The sequence below is a fragment of the Protomyctophum bolini genome (genome assembly GCF_963924005.1).
Source record: "Protomyctophum bolini genome assembly, chromosome: 19".
Classification (NCBI taxonomy): domain Eukaryota; kingdom Metazoa; phylum Chordata; class Actinopteri; order Myctophiformes; family Myctophidae; genus Protomyctophum; species Protomyctophum bolini.
The window spans coordinates 27,249,209-27,275,981 of NC_137880.1; the positions used below are offsets into that span (position 1 = coordinate 27,249,209).

At 39.7% G+C, this 26,773-nt stretch overlaps 2 protein-coding genes across 2 annotated transcripts; one reads left to right on the plus strand and one right to left on the minus strand.

Moving 5' to 3' along the window:
* The first annotated feature begins 70 nt into the window (after window positions 1-70).
* Window positions 71-1,569, plus strand: LOC308334770 (rho-related GTP-binding protein RhoB). Its single transcript, XM_080791587.1, has one exon. It carries the CDS (start codon window positions 260-262, stop codon window positions 851-853), a length of 594 nt encoding a protein of 197 aa, XP_080647713.1. The 5' UTR covers window positions 71-259; the 3' UTR covers window positions 854-1,569.
* A 3,264-nt stretch (window positions 1,570-4,833) lies between these two features.
* Window positions 4,834-24,815, minus strand: LOC308334640 (apolipoprotein B-100-like; the record flags this gene model as incomplete). Its single annotated transcript, XM_080791444.1, has 26 exons — window positions 4,834-5,985; window positions 7,614-12,235; window positions 12,435-12,808; window positions 12,984-13,099; window positions 13,195-13,370; window positions 13,481-13,653; window positions 13,779-13,965; window positions 14,062-14,198; window positions 14,672-14,857; window positions 15,923-16,128; window positions 16,361-16,528; window positions 16,620-16,823; window positions 16,939-17,118; window positions 17,447-17,672; window positions 17,839-18,050; window positions 18,143-18,289; window positions 18,648-18,765; window positions 18,905-19,355; window positions 19,453-19,538; window positions 20,516-20,640; window positions 21,638-21,790; window positions 22,505-22,652; window positions 22,845-22,990; window positions 23,097-23,209; window positions 23,642-23,686; window positions 24,758-24,815. The coding sequence occupies 26 exons, from the start codon at window positions 24,813-24,815 to the stop codon at window positions 4,834-4,836; spliced, it is 9,909 nt and encodes a 3,302-aa protein (XP_080647570.1).
* Window positions 24,816-26,773: the final 1,958 nt, after the last annotated feature.

Below are 26,773 nucleotides of genomic sequence, written 5' to 3' on the forward strand. Positions count from 1 at the left end.
TGACCTCACCTCCCTATTTCCGATTGGGTTGCTATATTAAGAAAGCGGCCCTCTGCTTTATAAAGAAAGAGGCGCAGTGACTGCTGCTATGCTACGATAACTTTGGGAGATACCGTAACTGTTCCTGGAACATTGCTGTCTATATATTGTGTGTATAAGATCATTCGATCATCGATGTAACACGGATTGGGTGCTTCGTTCGTTCTGAGGTTTACATTTTGAGGCTTTTTTTGAGTGACGCGTTGGGAGAAGTTACGAAATGGCAGATATACGTAAAAAACTTGTCGTTGTGGGCGACGGTGCGTGTGGGAAAACATGTTTACTGATCGTGTTCAGCAAAGACGAATTTCCAGAGGTTTATGTTCCGACAGTGTTCGAGACGTATGTTGCCGACATAGAAGTGGATTCCAAACAAGTCCAACTAGCGCTATGGGACACGGCGGGCCAGGAGGACTACGACCGCCTGCGTCCCCTGTCCTATCCGGACACTGATGTCATCCTAATGTGCTTCTCGGTGGACAGCCCGGACTCTCTTGAAAACATCCCCGAAAAGTGGGTTCCTGAAGTCAAACACTTTTGTCCGAATGTACCTCTAATTTTGGTTGCCAACAAAAAAGATTTGCGCAACGATGAGAATGTAAGGAACGAGCTATCCAGATTGAAACAAGAGCCGGTGAGAGCAGAGGACGGGCGGGCCATGGCCACGCGCATCGGCGCATATGACTATTTGGAATGTTCCGCTAAAACTAAGGACGGAATATGGGAAGTGTTCGAGACCGCAACACGAGCCTCCCTGCAGAAGCGACGACCACCCCACCCCCGCAGTTGTGTCAAATGCTGCGTTGTGTTGTGATTTGTGAATGAACATTGTCCGTCATGATGAGACTGTCTGAGCTCTGTCGTCGTGTAGTGGTGGAAAAGACCCTTTCGCCAGTGGGAAACTTGTCCGGACATGTTTGGATCCTCTGATTTGAAGTTGTTTGAAGCAAAACTCAAATGTCGTTCTAACAGCCCGACTATTGACTAATTAGTTACACGAACCGGTTGATGAACATTCTTGGTGGGTCCGTTGATCCTAATTTTACAACTTGCGAAAGTGCTGAAGCCTGAAAGTAGCCATACCCACTGAAGGACAACAACACACTACCCTATCCTCTGATTTCAATGGCCGCTTTACAAATGGCTGTGATTTATTTATGTGACGAACTGACACTAAAAGCCTAGCGTTCAAGCCGAGGTTTCAATTGCACAATTACCGAATTGTATTATTAATTATGATATATCGCCGTCTGCATATACTTTTGCCTCAAACATTTCTGCCAAGCTGATTGCCATCACAAAGGCTGTAAAACTTGCACTGCATTTGTTTTTGTAACGTTTTGTAATGTATTCTAAAATTACTGTGTGCCTGTCAGGTCCTTCAGCAGCTGGGGACAGCAGCATCCAGCTAACAGATATTACACTTGTGTATGATGTCAAAAGACAAGAGAATACATGGTGCAATATATTTTGTATGTTCTTTACGTTAAGTTGTGTCAGGTGTTAAAATAAAGACCCAACTCAAATGCACTGGCTGTATCTAAGCTTCACTGAATTTAGGCAGCAAGACGACTTCAAAATACATGTATGTAATCTACTACTATATAAATGCCTGCCTATAATGGACCGCATTTGAATGTTGACGTCTGAGTGTGTGTGTGTCTGAATGTTGTGGTTCACACAATGGAAAGAGGAAATTCTTTTTTGGGAGGGGGGGGGGGGGGGATCTACAGTTTTCTACACACTAAATGCCATGATCTAGTAGACTCAAAATAGCGGTTCTTTGGGATGGCTGAAGTCCAATAATAATAATAAAGAAAACGTCCATATTTAAACACATTGAAATTTGCCTTTGGCTGTTTGGCACCCTGACCCTGCAGGGCAGCTAGTATAGTAAAACATCAGTAGGCCTACCTAGAATATACAAATGCATTTAACAAAAAACAGTGATCATGGGCTGTAGGGATTGTGGTAGAGCTATTTATAGATGGCACAAAAACCTGAATTGCCTTTTTGGTTATGACCGGTATACAGGTATAGCACTGCTGCTGTCCTTTTATATGGTTCTTTAAAGGTTCTGTACGGTTCCATAAAGCACAATTTGAGTAGCCTACCTTTAAGCAAAGATTATAAATGCTTTTATTTAGTGTGTATAGTACTAGACTCTAGTACTTAAAAATTGAGTGATTTCAGTCCCTCTAGTAACTAGAGGGACTGAAATCACTCAATTTTTAAAGCTGCAATCTGTAATGTAACCTGGTCTTGGTCAATGTTTTAACTACAATTTACAGTTAAAATGCATAACTCTGCATTTGTGTGATTTAATATCGCTGCTGAACTTTGTTTATATAATGTGGGAATGAACAGTTCATTATATGGAGCACAACATTTTCAGCACGTCATTGATTAGCAATTAATTTAAGACATTAGTCCCATAGTACCTACAAATGGTCAGGAAATAATTGAACATTACGGAGTGTGAGTTAAATGTAGGCCTATGTAATCAAACATCCACTTAACTTCATTATGGCATCCTTATATCAACTAATGTTTTCCTCTGTGTTCATTCATTCATTATTATGTAACTGCACTTATGGTGCATGGGAGTGCTGGTTCAAATGAGAGTTCTGAAACAGCACTATTGCAGGCATTGGTAGTTAGTCTGTGATAGGGTTATTTCACTAGAGTGAACTATGAGACATTTTTAACAGCTATACAAATGGGAAAAAGCAGATCCCTTGTGTAGACAGCCAATGGAATATCAGAAAGCGTTAAGAGCATGAGACCGTGTAAATCCTGCAAGAGTTACAACAGGGTAAAAGTCACATTCTTTGCTTAACTCTGTTGCTGGGCTCTATCTGTGCTGCCTTACAGAACAGGAACACATTGTACTGGCCGCTAATGTTCCAAACTAGTCACCCCCCTTCCAACCCCTCCCTCTACATTCACATTGCTTGTTTGGGCTACTCAGTGCATCTGCCAGACAATATAGTTTTTGTTTTTCTTCTGAATAGTGAAAAAAATAAATAAATGGAAGAATTGTTAACCTCGCGTCACCAGACTTGAATTGTTGAGTGAATAAAATTGCTTTGCCAGGTTTATTAAATGAGGACACAAATAATAAAATATTGCATTGTATAGTTCAGTGATACTCAACCTCAGGCCCGCGGGCCACATCAGGCCCACGGGACCATTATGACTGGCCCACCAATGAAAATCTAAAAAAAAGAAGAAAAAAAATCTGGAAAATGAAATAAAAATTAACTCGAACGAAAATAAAAGCTTGGGGGGGGGGGGGGGGGGAGATGCAATGCAAATGAAAGACATATACTCTGTATTCCTATTCCCTGACATAATTTTATAGCTAAACGGACAGAATTCTATTTTATTTGAATGATGAAACCCAGCTGCCATTAATAGTTGGAAATGGAAATGGAAATTGCGGAAATTGCGGAAATTGCGGAAATGGTGGAAATGGAAATTGCGGAAATGGTAATTGCGGAAATGGTTCAAATGGAAATTGCGGAAATGGAAATTGAGGAAATTGCGGGAATTGCGGAAATGGTAATTGCGGAAATTGCTCTTCACTTATAGCTATCTATTTTCAGGTAGATTGTTTTATTTTACTCAGTCAGCCATATCACTACTCTTTTTTTTTCATGAAAAAGGTCATAGCTGGGTAATCTATTTTCAGGCAAATTGTGTTTATTGTATTTTATTTTACTCAGCCATAACAATTTATTTTCTGTTAACCAACTTGCTGGCTGGCAGGCAGGCAGACAGCTACTCATAGACAGGCAGACAGACAGACAGACAGCTACTCATGGAGAATTCTATTTGAGTATCCCTGGTATAGTTGAATGAAAGTAACAACTCACATTGAACTCGAAGACTCGAATTAAATGTGAAATTTCTACACCTATATAAAGAATCAACTGTAAAGTGTTTTCTAATGGCAAAACAGAAATACAGAACATAAGGATCTTTGGGACAATCAATGAATCAAGACTTGTGTCTCCATCATTATATCTTTGTTTTTCACACCCCCAAAAAAGTAATTATATTATACATATTTTAGTTCCAAAACACAAACAGCTTATATGTAATTGTTATTCTATCCTACAACAGTGTGACTGTTTCCCAAATTTCCTTCACTTGAACTTTTCTGTTTTAATGTAATTAATATAAACATAGGTCGGAGCACAGGCTCTTGATTACATATACACCATAGTGAATAATGTGAAATAAAGGATAACAACCCAAACAACCCAACCCCATTTATCAAGGGATTGTGAGTCACAGAAGTTATTTGTGTCTCAATTATACTCGCAGGAAACCCTGACTAATATAATGGATGGGTGCAGTATTACCATTGTCTGTCCAATGAGCGTATATTCTAGCCTATGATAATCAACTTGCATTATAATAAAACTTAGACGTTGAGTGTTAAGATGTTAAATAGTTTCTTAAAATTACATGTACAGAAGACACAAAGATAATTTATGCAGTACAAATGGTCTTTATTGAGTCTTCATAAAGTTTGTTTTTAAATAGAATAAAACATAAAGGGGCACAGTATAACCAGAAAAGATCTACATTGAAATAATAAAGAACATTGATCATTTGCAAAATACGGTAGGGTAAACAACGTAATGGCCTTTCTAAGGACTTGCATACATTCTGTAGTATTAAAACAATAATTTAATATTGCCATGTCTTGCTGTTTACAGACACACAAAAAAACATTCTCTCAAACATTTTGGAGGCGTACGAAAGTGAAATATTTTCTGTCATTTAGGCAAATTTGGGAATGAATGGGAAAGGAATGTCGATATCCATCTGTCTCTCACTCATTCTCACATAAGGCTCAAACTTTTTGGTGCTCTCTTTAAGAAGCTCAATGATCGTGTTGTGGAAAGAATTCAAGCGTTTTACCATTGAGTCAATCCAGGCCTGTATGTCAGCTTGAAGCTGCTCAATGGACATGTCTGCAAGAAGATCCTGGAGTTTAGAATACACAATGCTGATGTATTCAACCACAGTTCTCCTGGCATCCTCCACCTGCTTGGTGATATCAACCACAATACGGGAGTTGATGGCATCCGTGTATACATCACTTAACCAAGAAGAGACATTATCTGCATCCCAAGAGCTTAGGAAGTTGAAGAGTTTCTCTGTTTTCTCAATGCTAAACTGGGTGAATTCAGACAGCCTTGTTAGGATGTCTTCAAGCTGGATATCCCCCAATTTCTTCACTATCACAATCACTTGGGTCTGGATTTTCTGCAATGTTAGTGACAAGTCATCTAAGATTTCCCCTCCCCTCATAATATAGCTTGAGCCAGGGAAAGTGAATTCAATGGCTGTGAAATAATCAATTAGCATTTTGAAGGTGAAGCTAATGTACTCTGGAATTTTTGTGATAGCTTCCTCGGACACATCGGCAACAAAGGCGCTAATTGTTTGGTAGACTTCAAGTCCAGACATCTTCTCTTCAAATCCAGGTATCTGGAACTTAGTCTCCCTCAGGAAGTTGATAGTAGCATCAAGTATAATTTGGATGTTCTTTTGGTATTCCCTGAGGATAAACATTGCACTCTCGAAAAACTTAGGCCTGGTTATTTCAGAAAAGTCAAATGCTGCTATTTTGTCAGCAGCTCTCTTGAAAATAACACTACCCTGCTCTTTAAACAGCTCAAAATAAACTTTGAGGATGACAAAATGAACATGAACAAATGTGGAAATTTCATTGTAGGTGTTTCTAATGGGATCAGACACCATTTCCTGGAAGGTTTCGGCTGACATGATTGTAGGCACACTCTGCTTCAAACCCAGCATCATTTCATAGGGAATCTCTGTATTCCAAGTTGTCTGAAGGCTCAGCTTCTCCAAGTTCATCACAGACATCTTCACAGCCACAATGTCAACATCACTTGTGGGCTCAGACTGTGTGAAACAATTAAAAAAAGGAGAAATATTAAAATCAGGTAATAGTAGTATCAGAATTTTCAGTAATATGGACATGGACAAGTTGGGCTAGTAATTGAAATAAGCAAATGAAGGAAGGATGGATCAATGGATGATAGATGATAGAATTAAATAATATTGACAGATATACATGCACAGGATATATAGGCTACATGTAACTGGTAAGTATAGACACACCTAAGATTTAAAGGACAACTTTGTTCTTTTTTCAACCAAGTTTCATGTTTTAGGTTATTAGAGAAAGTAAAAGAGTGTTATATTTTTTTCATTTGCTGCTTTCTTTCTTGTTAACGATTATAGCTATTTGAGACAGAGGACGGGGCATTCGAACAAGTGGCTAAATATGTATTTTTATTTTTGAGGGGCCTGTTTGTCTTTAGTTCAATGTTTGTTTAATAAACTCCATTGACAATGAAGGGAACATTTTGTTACGTCATATTGTCTCTTTATTGTTAATGGCATTTAATGTTTGTGTTGGCACCGTTTGTTTTACATCACGATTACATCACCTAATCAACATGAGTTAGACTTCACACGGGTGTGATTTTTATTTAAAAAATTGTAAATTTGATTTCTTTATTATTATTTACTATAGTCCTACTAGACCCCAGGAAATTACATATGGCCAAAGAAGATCATCTATTGAATGTGAAGGGGCCGGTGACAAACAAAATATTGACAGACAGTATGGCATCCTAGTATCCCCCTTCACATTCGGTAGATCCCATGATCTTTTGTGGACAGTTCCTGGGGCTAGACCCCAGGAACCCCTAGTAAATAACATTACAAAAACAAAAAAACTAAGAAGAAAAAGACATATTTAGCCACTTGTTCGATTGTCAAAAATCGCTAAAATGAAAGAATAATAGTAATAATAATAATAACAACAACAACAACAAAAACACTCATGTTTTACTTTATCTAATAACAACCGAAAAAATGTATGGAAGCATAAAGTTGCCAAAATTCAAATGAAATGGCAAATACGAAAAGTCAATTGAAATAAGAGAAATGCTTTTTCATTTTCAGGTCATTAACACTTTTCATGAGACAAAAATAAATCTAAAATGCAATAGCATTTACATTGAATCTACAGATGTGCTCATTCTATGACACAATTAAAATTATCATTTGATTTTTAATTTTCTAAAAGAAAATCAAACAAAATTGAAAATGAAAATACAATGCGATTAGCTTTAGCTTTTTCATTCGTTCATAGAATGAGCACACTTGGAGATGAAGCAAAAGCAAATCACATTGCATTTTCATTTTCATTTTCGAATTGGCATGTGTACGATTTGAAAAGGAAAATTTGAAATTCAAATGATATTTTATTTATAATTTGAATTGTGTCATATAATGAGCACATCTGTAGATTAAATGTAAATGTTATTGCATTTTAGATTTATTTTTGTCCCAAGAAATATGCGTTAATGACCTGAAAATGAAAAACCATTTCTCTTATTTCAATTATTTGCCATTAAATTTGAATTTTGGCAGCTTTATGCTTCCATAAACATGAACCTTGGTTGAACAAAACCAAAGTTGTCTTTTTAAATAAAAATATGCAATTTTCAATGTCTTACCGGATAACGACCATAGAGTCTTCCTTTCACCTGGGCGGGACGCTTAGTCTGCAACTGGAGTCCAATGAGTCCAGCAGATGGAGAGGACACAGAGACAATAAGGCCTTCCTGAGGATTTCCAAACATCTCCTGGTTGATTTCCATAGTTAGCACTGGGAGATTAAGCTTGGCTGAATTTGTGATGGAAGCATCAATTTCTTCATAATTGACAGCGATGGAGCTTTCGTGGTTACCCTCAACCATCATGTGTTTCACGGACAGAACAGAGGCTATTTTCAGAATATTTCCATTGGCCCTGTTCATGGTGCTGGTGCCCTCAATTTTACCATTCAGAACCTCAAACTCAGAGGATGAGGAGGCATCAAGTCTCATGACAATATCGCCCTGGTTGATGAGACCAGCATCAGCCTTGAGCGTGATAATGGCTGTCTTCAAGGATAACTCATACGTCATGTCACCCAGGACAGGGATCATGATGCCTCTCATTTTGGGAAGAGTGATTTTGGGGAAAGTTAGCTTACTAAGGGCAGATCGAACATACAAAGTAGGCAAAGGCACAATGAAAGAAGACACCTCAACATTCACCACTGGGAGTTTGTATGCAGGGAAAGTAATAGTTTTAGGCATGTCCATGCCCATGTCATACTTTGCGTCGTCATACAATTTAGTTAGTCCATTAAGGGCATCAATGACTGGTTCAATGTCAATGTCAATGGTGATCATTTCAGGGTTCTTCATGTACTTCAGCTTGGCATCCATATCAATGGTCTGCTGGGTAGTGATCAGGAACCTGCTCAGGCCAGTGTCTTGCCACAGACTGTATTCTTTCACTTCAGGGGTCTCCACACCTAAGAATGGAACTGTCATTGCCGGTATGTTGAAAGGCTCGCTCAGAATGTCAAGGTTGGCTTCTCCTTTCATCTGTGCAAAGAAGCCAACTTCCGTCTCACCATTATCCACAGAGAAGTCATGCGAGTATTTGTTCTGGTTGCATCTAGCCAGACCTGTCCAGGAAGCTTGTTGTACCTCAGAGTTCAGGTTAATAACAATGTCATTCTGGAGATCTACCTTTCCGGATAGCTGGAATGGGAAGTCAACCTTGGTGTTTCCTTTATTCTTGGATTCAAACATAATCTCAAAGGGAGTGAGCTTTGCAAGGACAGAGTTTGCGATAATTCCTTCAACCTTTCCGATCAACTCAGCATTATGAGAAGCAGTAACATCCATTTTTAGGTCTTCAACAATAGCTTGGAATTTCAGCTCTGCAACACTGTTCTTCATGTAGTCTGTGTCTGTCTCAACCCTGCCATTAATCTTAACATGGTTAGGCAAGCATACATCAACATCCATATTTTGATTCATACTGAGATGGTTGGATTCTGTTGTGCCGGTGAAAGCCACTTTGATGTTGCAGATACCAGTGACAACAACCTCCATGTCACTTTTGTGGACTGCCAAGTCAGAGAAGTCCTGCAAAGCATATTTGCCCTTGCCCTCGTTATTAATGGTCAGACGAACAGATCCATCTTCAAGCTGTACAACAGCTGTCTGGTCGAAGGAGGCGTCACTGAAGATGTTGAGGAGAGGCATGTTGACTTCATGTTTGTAGCCAGTCTTCATGTTTGCAGAAACTCCATTTTCCATGGCAAAGAATGCATCACTAACCAGCTCTGCTTTGTAGGGCTCAGTTGTAGCTTTGGCAATAGTTTTAGCAGATGCCTGAGCTGACAGGCCATAGAAAGCCACTTGTCCCTGGTGGTCAAGAGTGAACGATGTGTGCGTAGCTTTGATGTTCTCAGAGAGGGACAGGCGGCTCATCTTGGGCACGGCAATGTGGGCACTGGCCTCCAGAGTGTGTTCAAGGAGGTCAAGAGTGGAAGTGGCCTGTGAGTTAATGTTCATTGTGATGTGTGGTGTGACTGGGGTAGTGGTGGTGTTTTGCAGCTCAGCGGTGGTCCTGAGGCTGTAATCAGGTGAGATGATTCTGAACTCCCCATACAGTTTTCCAAAGCAAGGAACCTTGCTAATTTCTGTGATCTTTTCATTCAGCTCCATAGCAAGAGTTTCATAATCAAAAGACGTGATTTTCTGAACCATTCTGTTAAAGTAGGCACTCATGTCATTAACCATTTGCTTGAAGTCAAACATATAAAGTTGATTCACCAACTCCTTCAAAGGTGCCAAGACTTTGTTAACCAGAGGCTCTAGGTCAATGGACTTAAGAGCAGCCACTGCAGACTGAATCTTTTCCCTGATTTGATACTGTTTCATACTTTCAACAGCCGCATCCATGATGCGCTCAATTATCTCTTCAACCTCATATTTTGACAAGAGTTCTTCAATTGCATTATAAATAGCATTGATCTTGTTAGGAATGTTGAGTTTCTTGATCCAAACCATGATAGTGTCCATGGCTGCTTTCAGCATATCAATGATTTGCATTGTGGGGAGCTTGGCCATCAGGTTGGTTATGTGATTTTCCATGGTGTTGACGAAGGCTGTCAAGTCTCGGACAAACAGATTAAAGTCGAAGGTCTCAATTACCTCTTTCAGCTCAGAAACCTTCTTGTGTAACCTGGCACTGATATCAAACTGAGTATCCATATCCTTGAACATGTTGATGGTGTTGTCCACCATCCTGATCACTGTAGTCTTCACTTCGTCTAGAACTGTTGGCAGATGCTCAATGAATGGAATCTGGATCAAGTGGCTGTCACTGTTCTTATCATACTTCACAAACCCAGAGATGGAATATTCGTGGTTTTCGCTGGCCTGCTTTAAGAAGTTTGTGGAGACAGCTCCCGCCAACTCTAGTCCCATTCTCTCTGCATTGTTGTAAGCATTCACTTCGTGATCAAGCTCATGATTGTTCAGTTTGGATGTGATCTTCAATGTGATGCTTTGCTCCTGGAGTGTAATCAGGCTGTTCATTTTGTTGTTCATGTTGGTGTTGATGGTGAGGCCATTTGTCAGTTCATGAGTGCTTGAGGCTCTGTACTCAAATGACTGTGTGAAAGCCAGGGGCTCTGCCTTCAGGAGGAATTTGCTGTACAGTTCACCACTCTGTGGTCCATACAAATACACTCCACCATTTGTGTTGAAAATGGAATCAATGTTCAGAGTGAAGGGCTCAGCAACAGCTTTGACAGTGCTGTCCAGGCGGAGGTATGGGGAGTTGAAGTTAGCCATGTTGTTAAACTTCATGGAAAGACCAGCAACCTCCATATCAAGGGCATGTGTCACATGAGAACCCAGGAATTTTCCATTGGTGTTGCTCTTTGCAGAGAGGACCATGTCAAAGAATGTGATTTCATAGGTATGTTTCAGCTCTTCCTCCGAGACAACTCCCATCATTGTTCCAGTCAGGTCAATTCTGTAAGGCTCTACCTTGAACTGGCCTTCATTCAAAAAGCTGGCATCCATTATCTTCAAGGCATTGCTGACAATTATTGAGCCAGCGAAGAGTTCCATGTCAACTGTGATGTCATGTTTGTAGGTGTTTCTCTCATTAAGGAAATTGTCACTCTTAGAGTGGAAGGCCAGAGATGTCAGAGTAAGGGTCATGGAGTGTGTATTGTCAGTTTTTATGTTGTTAAGAGATCCAACCAGGTTGTTGGAGAAGGCCACGCCATCTTCATTCACTCTGAAGTTCACTCTGTTTCTGGCATCAGCATCAAAGAGGTTACCCTTGAACATGCTGTTCAGATATACCTCTGAAGTTGCCAATTTCCCCTCAATGTTGAGCTCAGCTTTGTTGTTGTTGACAACTCCTTTGGTGGTGATGGACATCACAGCTCCAGCAGTGTCAACTCCACCATGCAAAACATTCTCAAAGGTCATTGGGCTGCTCTGTGCAGTTGTAGTGCAGCTGGTGGTCAGGCCATTCGTGTTCAGGGTCAGAGTTCCTTTATGGGAGGCACGGCTTTCAAATATGTTTATGGATGCATCACCATTGATCTCCAGGCCAGATGGGTTCATGGACCCAGAAATCAAATAATAGGCACGGTTTTCTGTGTCATCAGCCTGGTTCTCTACCCTGATGCTAACCTCTGCTCTGGAAGCAGCGATATCTAACTGACTACGGAGCATCTTATTTTCAGCCTTGGTAACAGAATCAGTCTGGATGGTAAACTGGGCCTCTTTATAGCCAATGGTAACCGTGGTGGTGTGCTTGATTGGGTCGGTATTCATGTTGGTGGTGGACTCAATCAGGAGCTGCTCATTAGCATACTCTGCCTTCATCTTGTTCACAACATCCAGGATCCCAGAGGTCATTGTCAGTGTGGACTCTGTTCTTGCTTCTTTCTTCGTTGGCTCAGCAGTGAAAGACTGGGAATAGGTGGTGCTGGCAGACATGGATCCAACAGTCATACTTCCATCCACATTGACATCTCCAGTGAGCATATCTGAGGCAAGGGAGCATTGGGAGGTCATGTGCAAAGATGATTGCAGGCCCAGAGTGCTCAAGGCTTGGATCTTGTAGCTGCTTGTTGTCAAGACTTTGTCTGACATAACAATGGTTTCCAGGACTTCAAAGCTTGTGTCAATGAGCTTGTGCTTCAGGGAACTATCCATAGTGAATTTCAGGACCTCCTGTGGTGAGTCACTTATCTCTGCAACTCCTGTAAAACAGGCAAATTCATACTTACTATATGAGACTTGAACACATTATAAGACATACATAATACAGAATAAAAAACACGTAGTTCATTGCCTTTATACTACAGTTGATTCGTATTTATGTTTATACTGTGTTTATATGTTGATGAAAATCAATTATCAAATATTTATGACTAAATTGATGAAAAAAGGCCAAGTTACCCTCAGCTGTGAAAGACAGGAGTTCAATGGGGCTGTCAGCCATGAATTTGAACTTGGCCAGATAGATAGGAGAATCAATGGTGTTGTTCCCGGCAGTCGCCATCCCCTCCCAGTTGTAATAGTTGCTGTTGACTTTAGCGGCCACGTCCACCATTCCCATGAGTGGCACAGTAAGATCGTACTCAGATGGGACGGTGAAGGTTTGGATGGGGATCTGCCTGGATTCAAGCTCTAGGCCAAACCCTGGCAAAGACATCTTTGGTATGGTGAGCACAGGTGGAATCCTTAGTTCCTCAGATGACTTTCCTCCAAAAGGCAGAGGAATGGTGATGGTCATTCTGTCCTTGTTGAACCGGTATCTGAATGTGCTTTCACTGGTCAAATGGATAAGTTGCGTTATTAGATAGGACCATATACAAATTTAATTTAGCCATTTCTAGCGGTGTTTTATTATATATGACAAAATTACAGTTGAGAGGTTTTCATAATAGATCTACAGTTAGTTTCAGAATCAGGACGTGAAACTGATGATTTTCAAGTGTTACTTACAGGTTCATGAACAGGGTGTCAGGCATGGAGGGCATGGACATGTCTGCTACATTGTTCCTTAGCATCTCTACGAATGGAACATCACTGGCGATCTTTTCAATCCAGATATCGCTTGCCTGTTTAAAAACACATTGAAGTTTAGAAGAATTAAGTCAAAGAATTCAGTCTGCTAATATTTGTAAAGATGTATATTATTTGTTTGTGATTTTACCTCAAAAGCTTTGGACAAGATTTGACTCAATTTCATATCAGTTTTAACCACACGCTGGTCCAAGATGTCCGTTACCAGCTGCTTCAGACTGGCCTGGAGGGCATCCGTGTAAGGTACAAACATCTGGACATCAGCGTTCATATTGGACATCAGCTGAACTTCAGCCATCTCCTCACCTGAGAAAACAAAAACATTGTTTTACCTGTCAACATTCATGAAACCTGTGAAATTCAAACCATAACCATACCCACATCCATAAACATTAATGCTTGGCAGTTCAACATACCGTATTTGAAAGTGACAGCCTGAATAGAAGTGGTCTGAGGGAGTTGGACTTCACTCTTGAGCTCCAAAGTGAGGTCCTCAGCATTCCTCATTGTGGCGGTTAAGGCAGCATCAGTCTTGAGTGAGGGGACCACCAGTTGAAGCTGCAGCTTTCCATCAGCCATTCCATGAAGCCTGTGGTCAACAAAACCACAAGAAGGTAACTATCACCTTAATCTATATACTGTGTAAATCATGCAAGTTTTTGAAAGTGTTGACTGCCATTGTGACAGATTGGGACAGATGCTGGGTTAACTTACTGGGCACGGGCTGCCAGAGACAGCAGGGGCACATTATGGCTGGAGACCTCAAGGCTAAGGGCGTTGCCCTTGGTCAAGCCCAATCTTATGGCAGTCTCCACATCGTAGTCAGGGATCTGAATGTTGGTGGTGAGGACATTCCTGTTCCTGTTGTATTTCATGGTGGCTGTGGCCTCAGATTCAGTGCCTAAAATTAAGTATGAGAAATAGTACAATTAGCAGTTTAATGAATATAGTTTTTATTTTTTAATTGTTTTAATGCACATAAAACAGACCAACACACACATACCCTCTGCTCTGAGAATCATCTTCAGAGAGTCAACCTTCTGACGTCCCTCTTTGCCCTCACTGAGAAGCTCATAGGCGATGGTGGCTGTGTACTCACTGACTTCTCCAGTGGGCTGGATGTCCACTGCAAACCTAGAGGGTAAGACCGCAAAATAAAATCACTCTTGGGGAAAGTGAGTCTCCTGGTCTCTCCAGCTCTTTAGTAAACAGAAATAGCATTTTCTGGTCGGTACACCAATTTTATCCAATCACTATTCAGGAGAGTGAACTCACACAGGAATCAGTATACAGGGTAAACAAGAGAATGTGGAATTGATGACACAAATAAATGAGCTGAATTTTGGTACTGGAACACTATCAATCTGAAGCTGATAAATACTGGGTAATGGGTACTGGCTGAAATTGGCAACCCCCTGAAAATTTATTTTATGTTTATTAAAGAGCTGGAGAGACAAGGAGACCTTGTTACTGAAAAAACTATATCAATGATTATTACTATCAGAATATGGTGCTATGACTACCCTACCTATATTATAATCGACACTAGTAATAGATTATATAATCGAATTAACACCAACAAGGTATCCATCGATTCATTAACTTACTTGGTCTCTCCATTGAGGGGGAAGTAAGGAGCTGCGGTGTTAACTCCAGCAACAGAATAGCGGGCTGTGGTGCAATACTTGACTCCAGAGAAGAGAGGAGCACAGCTCACAACATTAGTCCTGAGTCCCTCATCCATGGGTGGAATCAGACTGGCCTGGCCTGAAGTTAAACTCAGCATTCTGTTGCTATTTCAAAGAGAGAACGGTGAAATAGAAAGTCCAACACGTGAATATCATTTATTCATCATTTGCCACTCCCTGTTGCACAAGTGCCTGTCTAGTGATATTATTATTGTGGGCTCGAATAGCACTATTATTATTACGCAGTTACAGTATTATTACTTGCGCAAGCAGAGTGCGCAAGTACTAGTTTCGCCCAGGACGATATTCGATGTGTATGCACCGTCCCAGCATAATCGATGCGTATGCACCGTCCCAGCATATGACGTCAGGGTATAACTGGTATAACTAGCTCTCAATGATGACATAATAAAGATGTGGATTAAAGGACCCAATGGTTTTCGATGGTGATGTAATGACGATATATTTTAGTGTCGGGAGGATTAAAGGTAATGCTCCTATGTATACATGTATGTAATCTGGCACCACTGCCGTATCAGGCACAATTAGTCATTACGTAATTTGCTGGCATACGCATCGAATATGCTGGGACGGTGCATTCGCATCAAAAGTGGCGCAAAGTAACCACAGTATACCGCTAATCAACTTGCAAATTACATATACATATACACAGAGGCATTTAGTATTAATATCACTATAGTCCAAGATTAAGTAAATTTAAAGCAATTGACAATTTAAAATAAATAATTAAATAATTATACTGTACACGTGATAACATATTTTATTTCAGTTTATATACCTTTTTTTCATCGGATATCGATGATTTATGTTTCTTCGAGAAACTAAAAAGGGATCCAGAATAATTCTAAATCGATAAAACTGTATTTCTTTTATAGATAGAAACTTGTACCATACTTCATAATACTACTTTTTTACATGCATAAAGTAGGTAGGTAGCAAATAGCTAAACCTAATAATTCAACATTTCAAACGTTCCTTCAGAGAGAAGCTGAGATTTTACAGTTTGTAGCGGTCAACAGTACTAGTAGGCCATTTATAGTAGTAGTAGTAGTACATGGCAATACATTGAAATACACAAGTTCCTAAAAGATCATGTGAATATATCAATTTGGAGGTAAATTAACATTAATGGATATTATTATTTGATACCTGATTCTGAAGAGCTGAGTGGTACTCTGTGGGGCTGGAATGGACAGTTTGACCTCGTTCTCTCCCATGGTGATCTTAGCGTTGAGAGCACTCTCATGGTACAAGTTAGTGTGCATCTCAATTGCAGAGACTACAAACTCAGGGACATGGACTCCCATCTCAGTCACAAACTCAATTCCCACAGCAGGCATGAAAGATACTTCCTGCTGTAAACACATGAAATTGATGAGTACATACATTTTCAGTGCAAGGTTAAAAATAAAAAGACCAAACAACTCGGGAGAAATTGAACCTCAAAGACACTATCAGATAATTAATGCTAAGAGTAGTAAGCAAGAAAATAATGTAACTATACAAAATAACTCAATAAACCCTCCAAACACATGCATGCACTACAATATCATGAAGTCAAGGTTGACATTATAGTGGGATACTTACCATGTTTGGCGAAAAGCGAACTCCTCCTGTTGCACCAGGAGCAAATGTGCCTGACAGAGCAAACTTCAAAGGCAAGCCAGCTGCTGTTGACATGGTGAACTTGTTGTCCATGAAAATGTAATGGGCAAAGACCTCATTGTTGGTTCTGGACATGAGGCTCTTTGTGATCTGACAAAGAGATTAAATGCCACGGTTAAATATAAAAACGATCTTGACTGTAGAAAATAAAGGATGTAAAATGTACTTGTGCAAGTTTTACCTCTCTAGGAATAGTCACCAGGAACATCTCAGCAAACATTTGTGCATATTGGGCAATTCCCTTCAGGTCACCGGGCTTGATGTAGCCAAGCTCAGCTCCCATGAGCCGAATGTAAGCCATGGCTTCTGGTGATTCCTGCGCTTGCAGATCCTTTGCCAGTTTGTTGAAATTACGGACAATTTCCCTGACGAGGTTCTCGGGCACCTTGAGTGAAAGAGTGGTAATGTCATAGATTGATTAAATAAAATACAAAGAATATATGTAAGAGACGAATAGATCAATATTGTACTATTCATTAAAAAATAATAAAATAAATTACCTGTTTCTTCATTCCCTCTGGTCTTATTGAAGTGGCCAATTTCTCCAGAACCTCATTGATCTTGTTTGGCATCTTATCTCCAACCCAGTACATAGCTTTGGACACAGTGTCAGGGAAGAACCCATTCTTGCCAAAGAGAGTCTCAATGGTTGGCTCAAGCCCCTTTCCTTCCATGCCAATCTATGGGCCAATAAGTCAGTAACATTCAGTAATATTTACAGTAGGGTTTGATGTGATAGAGGCAGACTTCTGCTATTAATAGCAATTAGAAAAGATTCTGTAAGGTTTGTTCTAAGTCAAAGGAAATCGATGTTAATTTAGTATACTTATTTGCTAATATTTGCTACAATTTTGTACAAATTATTCTATAATTTCAAGCAGGTTAATACATGCAAATGTAAGTATTTGCATGTTTTATGTGACCAGATCCAAGTGTCATAAAATCACAATTAAGAAATGAAATTATTACAATTTGTTTAATAATAGGTCTAAAGGTTTTATTACATACCTCCCACATGTCCATATTATAGCCAAAAGCTTTCAGAGTAGTTTCCAGCAGGAACTCCCTGGGCAGTTGGCTGGTGGGATCAAAGACAACGTTGCCACGAATGTTGGCCTGCATGCTTTCCTGTTCCATTCCCAGCTTGTAGTTGCGAGACATTGTGGTATATTCAGTGTGGGTTGCGACATCCATTTCATCCGGCTGCAGTGCTTCCAAGATCTTCTCACGCAGACTGGGGGCCAGACAACATTAACATTTAAATAGCTATTAATTTGGTTGTATTTTTGGTTTGTCAAATCTAATGTATATTGTTTAATACAGAAAGGTTTCACGTAAAACAATAGTATCCATTCAATGCACTTCTATTATGTCTAATAGGACTGCAACTCTGTTCTTACGCGTGGGTCTCAGGATCCTTGGAGGAAATTATGTTGTAGATGTGAGAGGTCACAAAGGCCTTGATCTGCATGTTCTGCTCCTGAGTGAGAAGCTTCTTCACCAGTTCCACATCACTGTCCTCAGGCTGCCTCATCAAAATCAAGTAGGCTGCTAGGCGCTTTTGCACAGCACCCTTGGCATACTGGCTGACCCTCTGGATGTTATTGCGCACCTGGAGAGGAACACAGTCAGGTGGTTTCCATTCTTCACCTTATGACCTTTAAAACAGTTATTTTTGTCATTTGACATAAACATGTTATGTACCTCATCTGTTACAGACATGCGCCTGAAAGCCTGAATAGCAGCCAGCTGGACATTCAATGTGGTTTGAGGCTGTCTCATGCACTTCACCAAGGTGGACTTTATAGACGGATCTGCAGCTTCCATTGCTTCTCCCATGTTACCAACAACCTGTAATTTGCATGGAATAGGATGTCAGAAACTTGAAATTTGCATACATGTAATGACTGTGGGTCAAGAGGGAGAGCAGGTCGTCCAATGATCCATGGGTAGGCGGTTCGAATCCCGGCTCCTCCCGTCTACATGTCGAAGTGTTCTTAGGCAAGACACTGAACCCCAAATTGCTCCTGATGTGCTGGTTGGTACCTTGCATGGCTTCTGCCGTAATCGGTGTATGAATTTGTGTGCGAATGGGTGAATGTAATGCACAATCTATGTAAAGCGCCTTGGATAAAGGCGCTATATAAATGCACCATTTACCATTTATACAATGGGTGATTCAGAGCTGAGTTTACAGCCATTTACCTACCCTCAATGTCAGGAAGGTCAGCTCTTTCTCGCCAGCGCAGTCCACACCCAGAATGGCAGTCATGAACTCAGACACATCAGCAATCTCAGGAGTGACTTTGCCCTCAGCCTGGTAAAGCCTATAATAAACAAGACATTTTGTAACTACAACCTTTACGTACAAACAGCACAGACCACTATTCATTGTGAGTTAGGATTTTCTTCTTTTCTTGATAATAATAAAAATAATACAAAAATCCCATTCTCAATCTTACTTACTTTCTGACAACATTGCTGAGGCCATACATGATGGGCTTGCTCTTATGGTTCTGAGCCATTAACAACATATCCTTAACCATTAGACGGGAGGGGTTGGGCAGCATTCCCAGGACGTAGGCGGCAACATCAGCCTCAAAAGCAGGAAGCTGAGAGGTCCGAAGCACAGCCAACATGGCACTGCTACATTCTGGGGTACCACACTGCATCAGAGCTTGCCATGTCAGGGCTGTGTCCATGGTCATCATCTCGTCGGAAGCAGGATTCAGGATGTCCCTCTTCAGGCCACGGAGCTCAGATACAAACCTCTGAAAGGTGCTGGCACGCTGGTGGCCCTGGTTGGTCTGACCCAGGTTGATCAACTCCCTCAAAGTGGCAATGGCAGCATCTTTGGTCTGAACTGGGGCCTTGTCCTCAGCTACCTCCATGGGCAGGAACTTAACGTTTAACTCATCTTAAAAGGATAATAACATAGAGGCAGTGAGACATATTCAAGTCAAGACATTGCAACAAGCTATATCCAAGGTCAGGACATAAACAGTGACACTCACTGTGCTCAAAGACTCTATCATTGATCTTGCTGGTCTCCTGCAGAGAAAGAGTCTGCTTCACCAAGGTGGAAACTCCATATTCATTCCTGTTTAACAAGCCAGAACAAGAGAATATGTCAGGAAATTACCTATATATATTACATGATGACGTATGATGATAAGAGCGGCCCTCACTTCACACGGGTGTGATTGTTAGAGTAGAAAAACATTTTACTTCGTTTTTAGGGGCGCTAGCCCCTCCTATATTCAGCTATTAGTGTAGATTTTCGTATTACACAAACATTAAATTCCCATTGCCAATGAATGGAGAGTTTACATCATATGTGTCTGAGAAAATCGGTATTTTAGTCTTACACAAACATTAAATTCCCATTAACAATGAATGGAGAATTTCCGTCATATGTGGACGAGCAAATCGGCTATTTTTGTCCTACACAATTCCCATTGACAATGAATGGCGAATTTACGTCATGATGTACGCTGATAAGAGCGCCCCTCACTTCACACAGGTGTGATTATTTTCTCCCAATTTAGTTTCATCAGTTAACCTTCCCCATGTAATGTATGTGTTGCCACTGCTATAGGCTACCCTACTTGCTCACATGCATGACGGTGAGTATAGCACCTCCTTTCTACAACCCGTCCCCACCTCTATTTGACAGGTGCCAGATCCCTGCTCTCCCCACCCAGCTTCCCTCCCCCAAACACAGGCAAAGGGGTTCACGCTGTGAGGGCAAACTGGATGCCAGTGTTGGATTACAAATCTCTAGACTCCACCTAGTGGCAAAGTATTTTGTCACTGTGCAGTGTGCACACATTGAGCTCTACTTTCTAATTTTTGAATAGTTCAACTAGCCGATCTACATCAACACGGTGTGAGCTTTTAGATTGGCTATTTTAACTATGCAAAATAAAAAAGTAGTTTAGGGATAAGGGGTTTAGCATGGACGAAATAGAGCACATTATGACAAATGCAGACAGACAGATGAGTTTGTAAATAAAAGAGTTATATAAGTATATAAATTGGGCTTTTCCCAATTATTTCTTTGTGTATTATACTTACTGATGAGAGAAAGGCAGGAAGATGTGTTTTTCTGTGCAGGTTCCAAAAGTCATGTGTTTCTTCTGGTTGTCAAACTTGTAGTTGCAATTCTGGGTGCTGCTGATCATCTTGGACAAAGGATAGTGCTGATGGTAGAAAGGCAAATCCATGTTTTAGAGAGATTATCAAAGGAGAAACTGTCAGATACTAAATAAATCATTAATATGACACATGACTGTAGCTTTAATATAGTGCGATTGGACACCCTCTGACAAATAGCGTTTTAGTAAATATTTAGGCAGAATTATATTAGTTATATATAGTTGTGGATACTTGCATTGTCTTCTACTAAAGCAGTGGTTCTCGAACTGTGATGCTTGTGCGCACCTTCTAGGCCAGGGGGTGTGTGACATGAAAAGGCTAATGGTGGTGCTATTGTTTAATTTTAAAAAGGTTTGGGAACCGCTTAGGTTTAGGATTAGTGTTGAAATGGACTTTGTAAGCTTGATTTATGCCTTATTAGAAACTTGTTGGGCAACACATCACAGCCATCACAGCCAGCCATCAAAGCTAATCATCCAACCCACACAGGATACTTCAAAGCCATGTACTAGTGCAGTCGTTTTCAACCCTTTTCATATCAATTAAGGCCAATATTTTTTTCAGCATTTGAGCCACGGACCACCATTTGATGACATTTAGCCTCTCCGACCCAAAACGAAAGAATATTTTGTTATCGTTGGATAAGATTTTGTCCACAATTCCATGCTGTATTGATGTTGGTACCATTAGGAGAGATAGCACAGGCAATCAAAATAACAATTCTTCTACATTCTCTTATTTCTCTAATTGTGTAGACTTCTTGTAAATTAAGTAATGCAGATGTTTAACAATAATTTAACTCTTGAGAGCGTAAAATGAGACCAAATGGACCGGGGGGGGAAATTAAACCAAAATGAAACCAAATGGACCCTTCCGGGTTCATTTGGTTTCATTTTACGCTCTCAAGAGTTCTCAAGAGTTCTCAAGAGTTAAAGATCATTTAGCTGGGGTGGGGGGACCACCTGGAATTCCCTCAAGGACCACTGGTTGAAAACCATGTGCACTAGTGACTATTACATCAGGATATCATTATGGTCTTACCATTCCAGAGATGAGAGCCAGGGGACTGGTGTGGTCTCGCTGGGCGCTGAAACTGTCACATTTAGACAAGTCCCTAGTGACAGTCACATCAGTAGCAATGTCTTCTCTGGAGTTGACAGTGAATTCAGAGCTGCATATTCCATGCACAGTGGCCTTAAAATGGAGAGAGAGAGAATGTTAGTTTGGTAAATAAGGGACAACATTTTTGCCTCATTTACTTGAGTACTGTACGTTCTTTTCAGAAGTCTATATCGTATTTATTATGTAGGCCTATATGTTTAGTTGAGTATTCTGTATTTTTGGATACTACCACTGCAAGTACCACACTTACTTAATATTTGCAAAGCACTTTGAGGTCAGATATTTGGGGCTTGCCACAACGTTTAAAGAAATCAATAGGGGCCTGATATGTCCGACACTCAACTATAGCTAAAAATGAATTAACTTAATTTACATGGTGTGAATTGTCTTAGTAAAATAACTCCACCCTCAGACAACAGAAACGAAAGCTCAAAATTATTTGTTAGGCCTATACATACCTTTAATACGCATAAACAAGATTTATTCATTCTAACAATCTTGTTTATCGACCTAAAATCATTAGCTTTCATTAAGTGACCGGTGAGGTGATGTCATTAACCAAGATAATCTTATCTGGGACTTTGACCTGCAACAAATTATTGTCAAGTGGAAAATATGATGGTATTCATCACCTGTGATAGGGGGTGGCTTATCTTTCCATTGCACAACTTGTTTATCTTTTGCATGACCACATAGATACTGTTGCAACAAAGAGGAGCAAGCTCGTTGTTGATGACTTGGACTGGACCTGTTTGGCTGTGTGTGTTGTGTTTGAGGATCTCTCACCATTTCTTTGTTCCTCTCCTCCTCCATCACAGGCACAAGAAGCGCAGAGATGATTCCTCTCTTGATGTTCAGGATGTTGATGGGTTCATCGTCCTCAGGGAACAGTTGGACATCTGTCTGTCCCTCAACAGTGATCTTCAATGCGTATCTATAAAGGGGGGCAGACCACCATTTAATATTGAGCCTATAGCCTGCAGTTTATGTTATGTCACTTTGCATCCTCTCTTCCTGTATCACTGGGTGTTCTGCTATAAGGCTAAGCCTTCTTATCTGTTATCATTTCATGTGTTCATGTCACCACACCCTGTCATATCTTGCTCAGGGCTTTAGGCCTACTCACTTTGCCATGGCAGCGTTGAATGTTTCAGCACCTGGGGCAGGCTCAAACACTGGGGTGCCCTCTTCATCCACATCAACAGCCTCGCTCAGAGAGCACTCTGTTGTGCGCAGGATGAAGCTACAGGTCTGGGGCACCTCAATTTCAACCTAGGCAACAGATCAAAATAAAGTAATGTTCTTAGAACTTTCCATTTTCCGTAAAGGTGAAGATAGGGTTATATTGGCAAAACTGATCAGGGCTGTCATAACCTACCTTACAGGAGACTTTGGGGCCATTTTTCAGATTAGTGGCTCCACTCACTCCATTAAGGGTTTCGGCTTCATAGTCGTACACAAACCTCCTGAAGTTCTTGAACCTTCTGGCCACTAGAAAATCATTAAAAGCTAGAATGTTGATAGATACTATGGACTATTGGTTCTTAATCTTTTCTGGGCCAGGGCCCACTTTGATTGATTGATTGATAATTTTATTAGACAATAAGATGCAAACAGTACAGGGTACAGTCAAGCACAGCATTGGTCCAAAAGGACAGCACCGAAGAAAGACCTTGCGGTCTTGTTTCCATTCGGGTCCCATGCATTCATTCACAATGACATAAATCAATTGACTTGACAAAAGGTTTGTGGCCCACATATCTGACCACATAACATGGCAACCAAAAGGCTGTTGGTTAAGTGGTCAGCTACATACAGTATAGCAGCTCATAACTTTAGAGGTGATTCACGCACTAAAGTTTTTAATAATACTTATACAAACATTATAATGATGGTAAATACAGTAAAAATTATGTAACTTACAGAAACATGTTGGGGATTGTCCCTCCGCATTTCCCACATCTTGTTCTGTATTAGTAGAGAAAGGCAGAATGTTATTTAATAGATCAAATATCTAGTAGCATAAATATCTTCATTGTAAAATAAAGCAATTTCATATTATACACATTACTTAATATTTTAATGCAAAAAGTATTCTATTTCACAGTGCTTAGATTGTTTCATTTTACTCAACAATATATACTAACCAATATTTATATAATAGCTATACTATCACACTACATATACAACTATTATGGATATAGGATGACTTTAAAGTTAAACAACGTATGTCAACAATGGACAACAATGGACAGCCTGCTGCGCGCACGCACACACACACACACGCACGCACACACTATACAATATATACCATATATATATATATATATATATATATATATAATCCTAGAAACAGACACTCACTGACTCATTTATAAAATGCTACACAACCAAGCAAAGCTTTTGAATTAACTACAGTAGGTTTTTACTTTAAGGTGACTTCCGCAAAACAATTTAATCCAAAAAGAAGTAAACCATTTGTTGATAATGACTTCCACTGTACTGTCCATAGTAAATTTGATTAGGTCTCACGGTAACAGGTGAGAATTCTCAGTTTGGTCAAACTATTTAAACTTCAATGGCTGACTTCAATTCAATGCTTAAAAGTAACCCTTCATAGACATGTTTTGGATAATAATTGTGTTTATTAATAATAAAAGTAATAACTAAGAAGAGATACTCAAAACATTTACATTTACTTTACATTTTTAGGCCATTTTCAAAAAACATTCCCAAAAAAAGCCAAATTTTTCATGAATTAAAAATAAATAAATTTTCTTTTCATTCATTTCATGAAGAAATGAAAGATAAATCTCAAAGATTCCATAAAATTAGAAACCAATTTGGTTAAGTAGTAGTGAAAATAACCGATCTACAAGCTCACAGTGCGATGCGACATGTTGTGATCTTGTGGATCTGCTATTTTTTTTGTTTGGATCCCAGGGAGACATAACATTTCTCTTTTGAGTCACAGGCTAAAAGGTTTGGGAACAACTGGTCTAGACCAGAGGGTTTAAGTGGTTAAATATGGATACTTACGGGCTAACGTGTAGGCTGTTACCAGCAGCAGCAAGAGGCAGAGCTTTGTACCCCCCATGATGGGTTTGAAGAAGCTCCGGAATCCTTAAGGATAGGCGAGTCCTCCTCTTTCAGTGAAGACTAAACCTGTGCTTTAACGTAATGGCTTTTATACTTACACACCTTGCTGTATGAGTTCACTTGGAAGTTGCAAATGTGTTGCCCAGGTTTCAAAGTCTAAGCAGTCCTTGTGGCAGGCCAAAGGTGAAGCTGTTTAACAAACTATCCAAAGACTTGTCTGTCAGCACTGGTTGGGATGGGATTCTCTGATTACATTTAATTACTTTCTGATTCAACCCCTGAGTGATTCTTAAGGAGATGTGGCATGTTTGTTTGTGTTTGTTAGTCAAACAGGTATTGATTTATTGATTTAAGGGAATGATGTTGACCCAAGTTTGAGTCATTATTCAAGTTGTATTCATCAAGCATCCATGCAATGTATTTTTATTTATAGAACAAATCAAAACAAGGGAAATGCATAATAATGTGTTAAATAAAATAAGTATATAGTCTACTTGAGATCATCTCCAAATGCAGCTTTTAACTTGCCTGTAATGTTTGCTCAATATATAGAGACCCACAAAATGTAGGTGACCTATTATAAAAAAGAACAAAGGTCGGTTGTTATCAACATAAAAAGGATCATATCAACCATCATATTCATAATAACAGGAGCAAATCAACAACCAGGTGCAGGTTATTTACACATAAGGTCAAGTCCCAGAACATACTGTAAGTTACAGTAAGTCTTGTACTAAAATAACCCTTTAGGGTGAACTGTCAAACCAGCTCACACAGTAGATATAGCTTTTCATAACAATAGATCTTGTATTCTGGATATTAAATTGTTTAAAGTACAGCTTGTATGTGAAGATAGCTAGGGACTAAATATGGTTTAGCAAGTTAGCAAGTTTAGCTTTAAATTAATGTTGTTAGTCAATGTCAATGTTCTAATGGCCTATGCATGCGCTTCACAGCACCTTAGTCCTACGGTTAAAGGCACATTAACACAGGATTTTCATTAAAGTAACAACAAAAGGTCAATACAACAGAGCATTTCAAATGGACTCTTTCCTGTTTTGGACATTTTTTATTAATGCTTTTATTAATATTTAATGTCAAGGACCTCCAAATTGATAATGATTTGGCCACTGGAAAGGGGTTGCGACAGGGACCCACAAGATTTGTATTTTAAAAAATGTTTCAAAAATATTCCTATTTTTTCCACATGGTATTTTTTGTTGTTGTTGAAAATAGCAGATCTACAAGCTCATGCAACACATTGTAGTAAAAACTGGCTAAACTGAATTTTATGCTATATTAATTTAAAGACAATTTGAATGGGGACCTCCTGGAACCTGCTCAAGAACCTCTGGGGCTGTTTGCTTGTATTTCATGAAGTGTACTGGACCACTGGGACAACACAGTACAGTAAGTGCAATATACTGTAGTGTACATCATGGCAGCCTCGGCCATTCATTTCTACTCCTTCCTCAGCTAAATGGACTTTCCGTCTGTGAAGACGTGTGGCAGGGTTTTCAGGAAACTTTAGACATTTGAGTCCGATTAGGATATCAAAATTCTTGACAGTCCAGATATACACAATCAGAGGCTAATTCATTCTTATACCTGTGTTTTCAGAAACCCATAAGAAGGCCTGCTCATTTTGCTTAATTTATAGTCATTGCTGCCCACATGTTTGTTGTCCGTGTAAGTTGACCAGGTCAAATGTATTAATGGTAAACAGCTTCATTTCTATCTACTCTTTGGTGTAATATTAATTATAAATGTAATCTATCTTCCTGAGATATTTATGTGTTGAATAAAAGTTTGAAATGTGAATACTCTAATTGGTTTACCTTTCACCTCCTTGGAGAAATGTGTAAAAAAATAAAACAACACATGATTACAACAGAAGTGAACTCTGTCAATGTAATGACCTAAAGTAAAAAGATAAGTTAATCAGGAACAAGAACA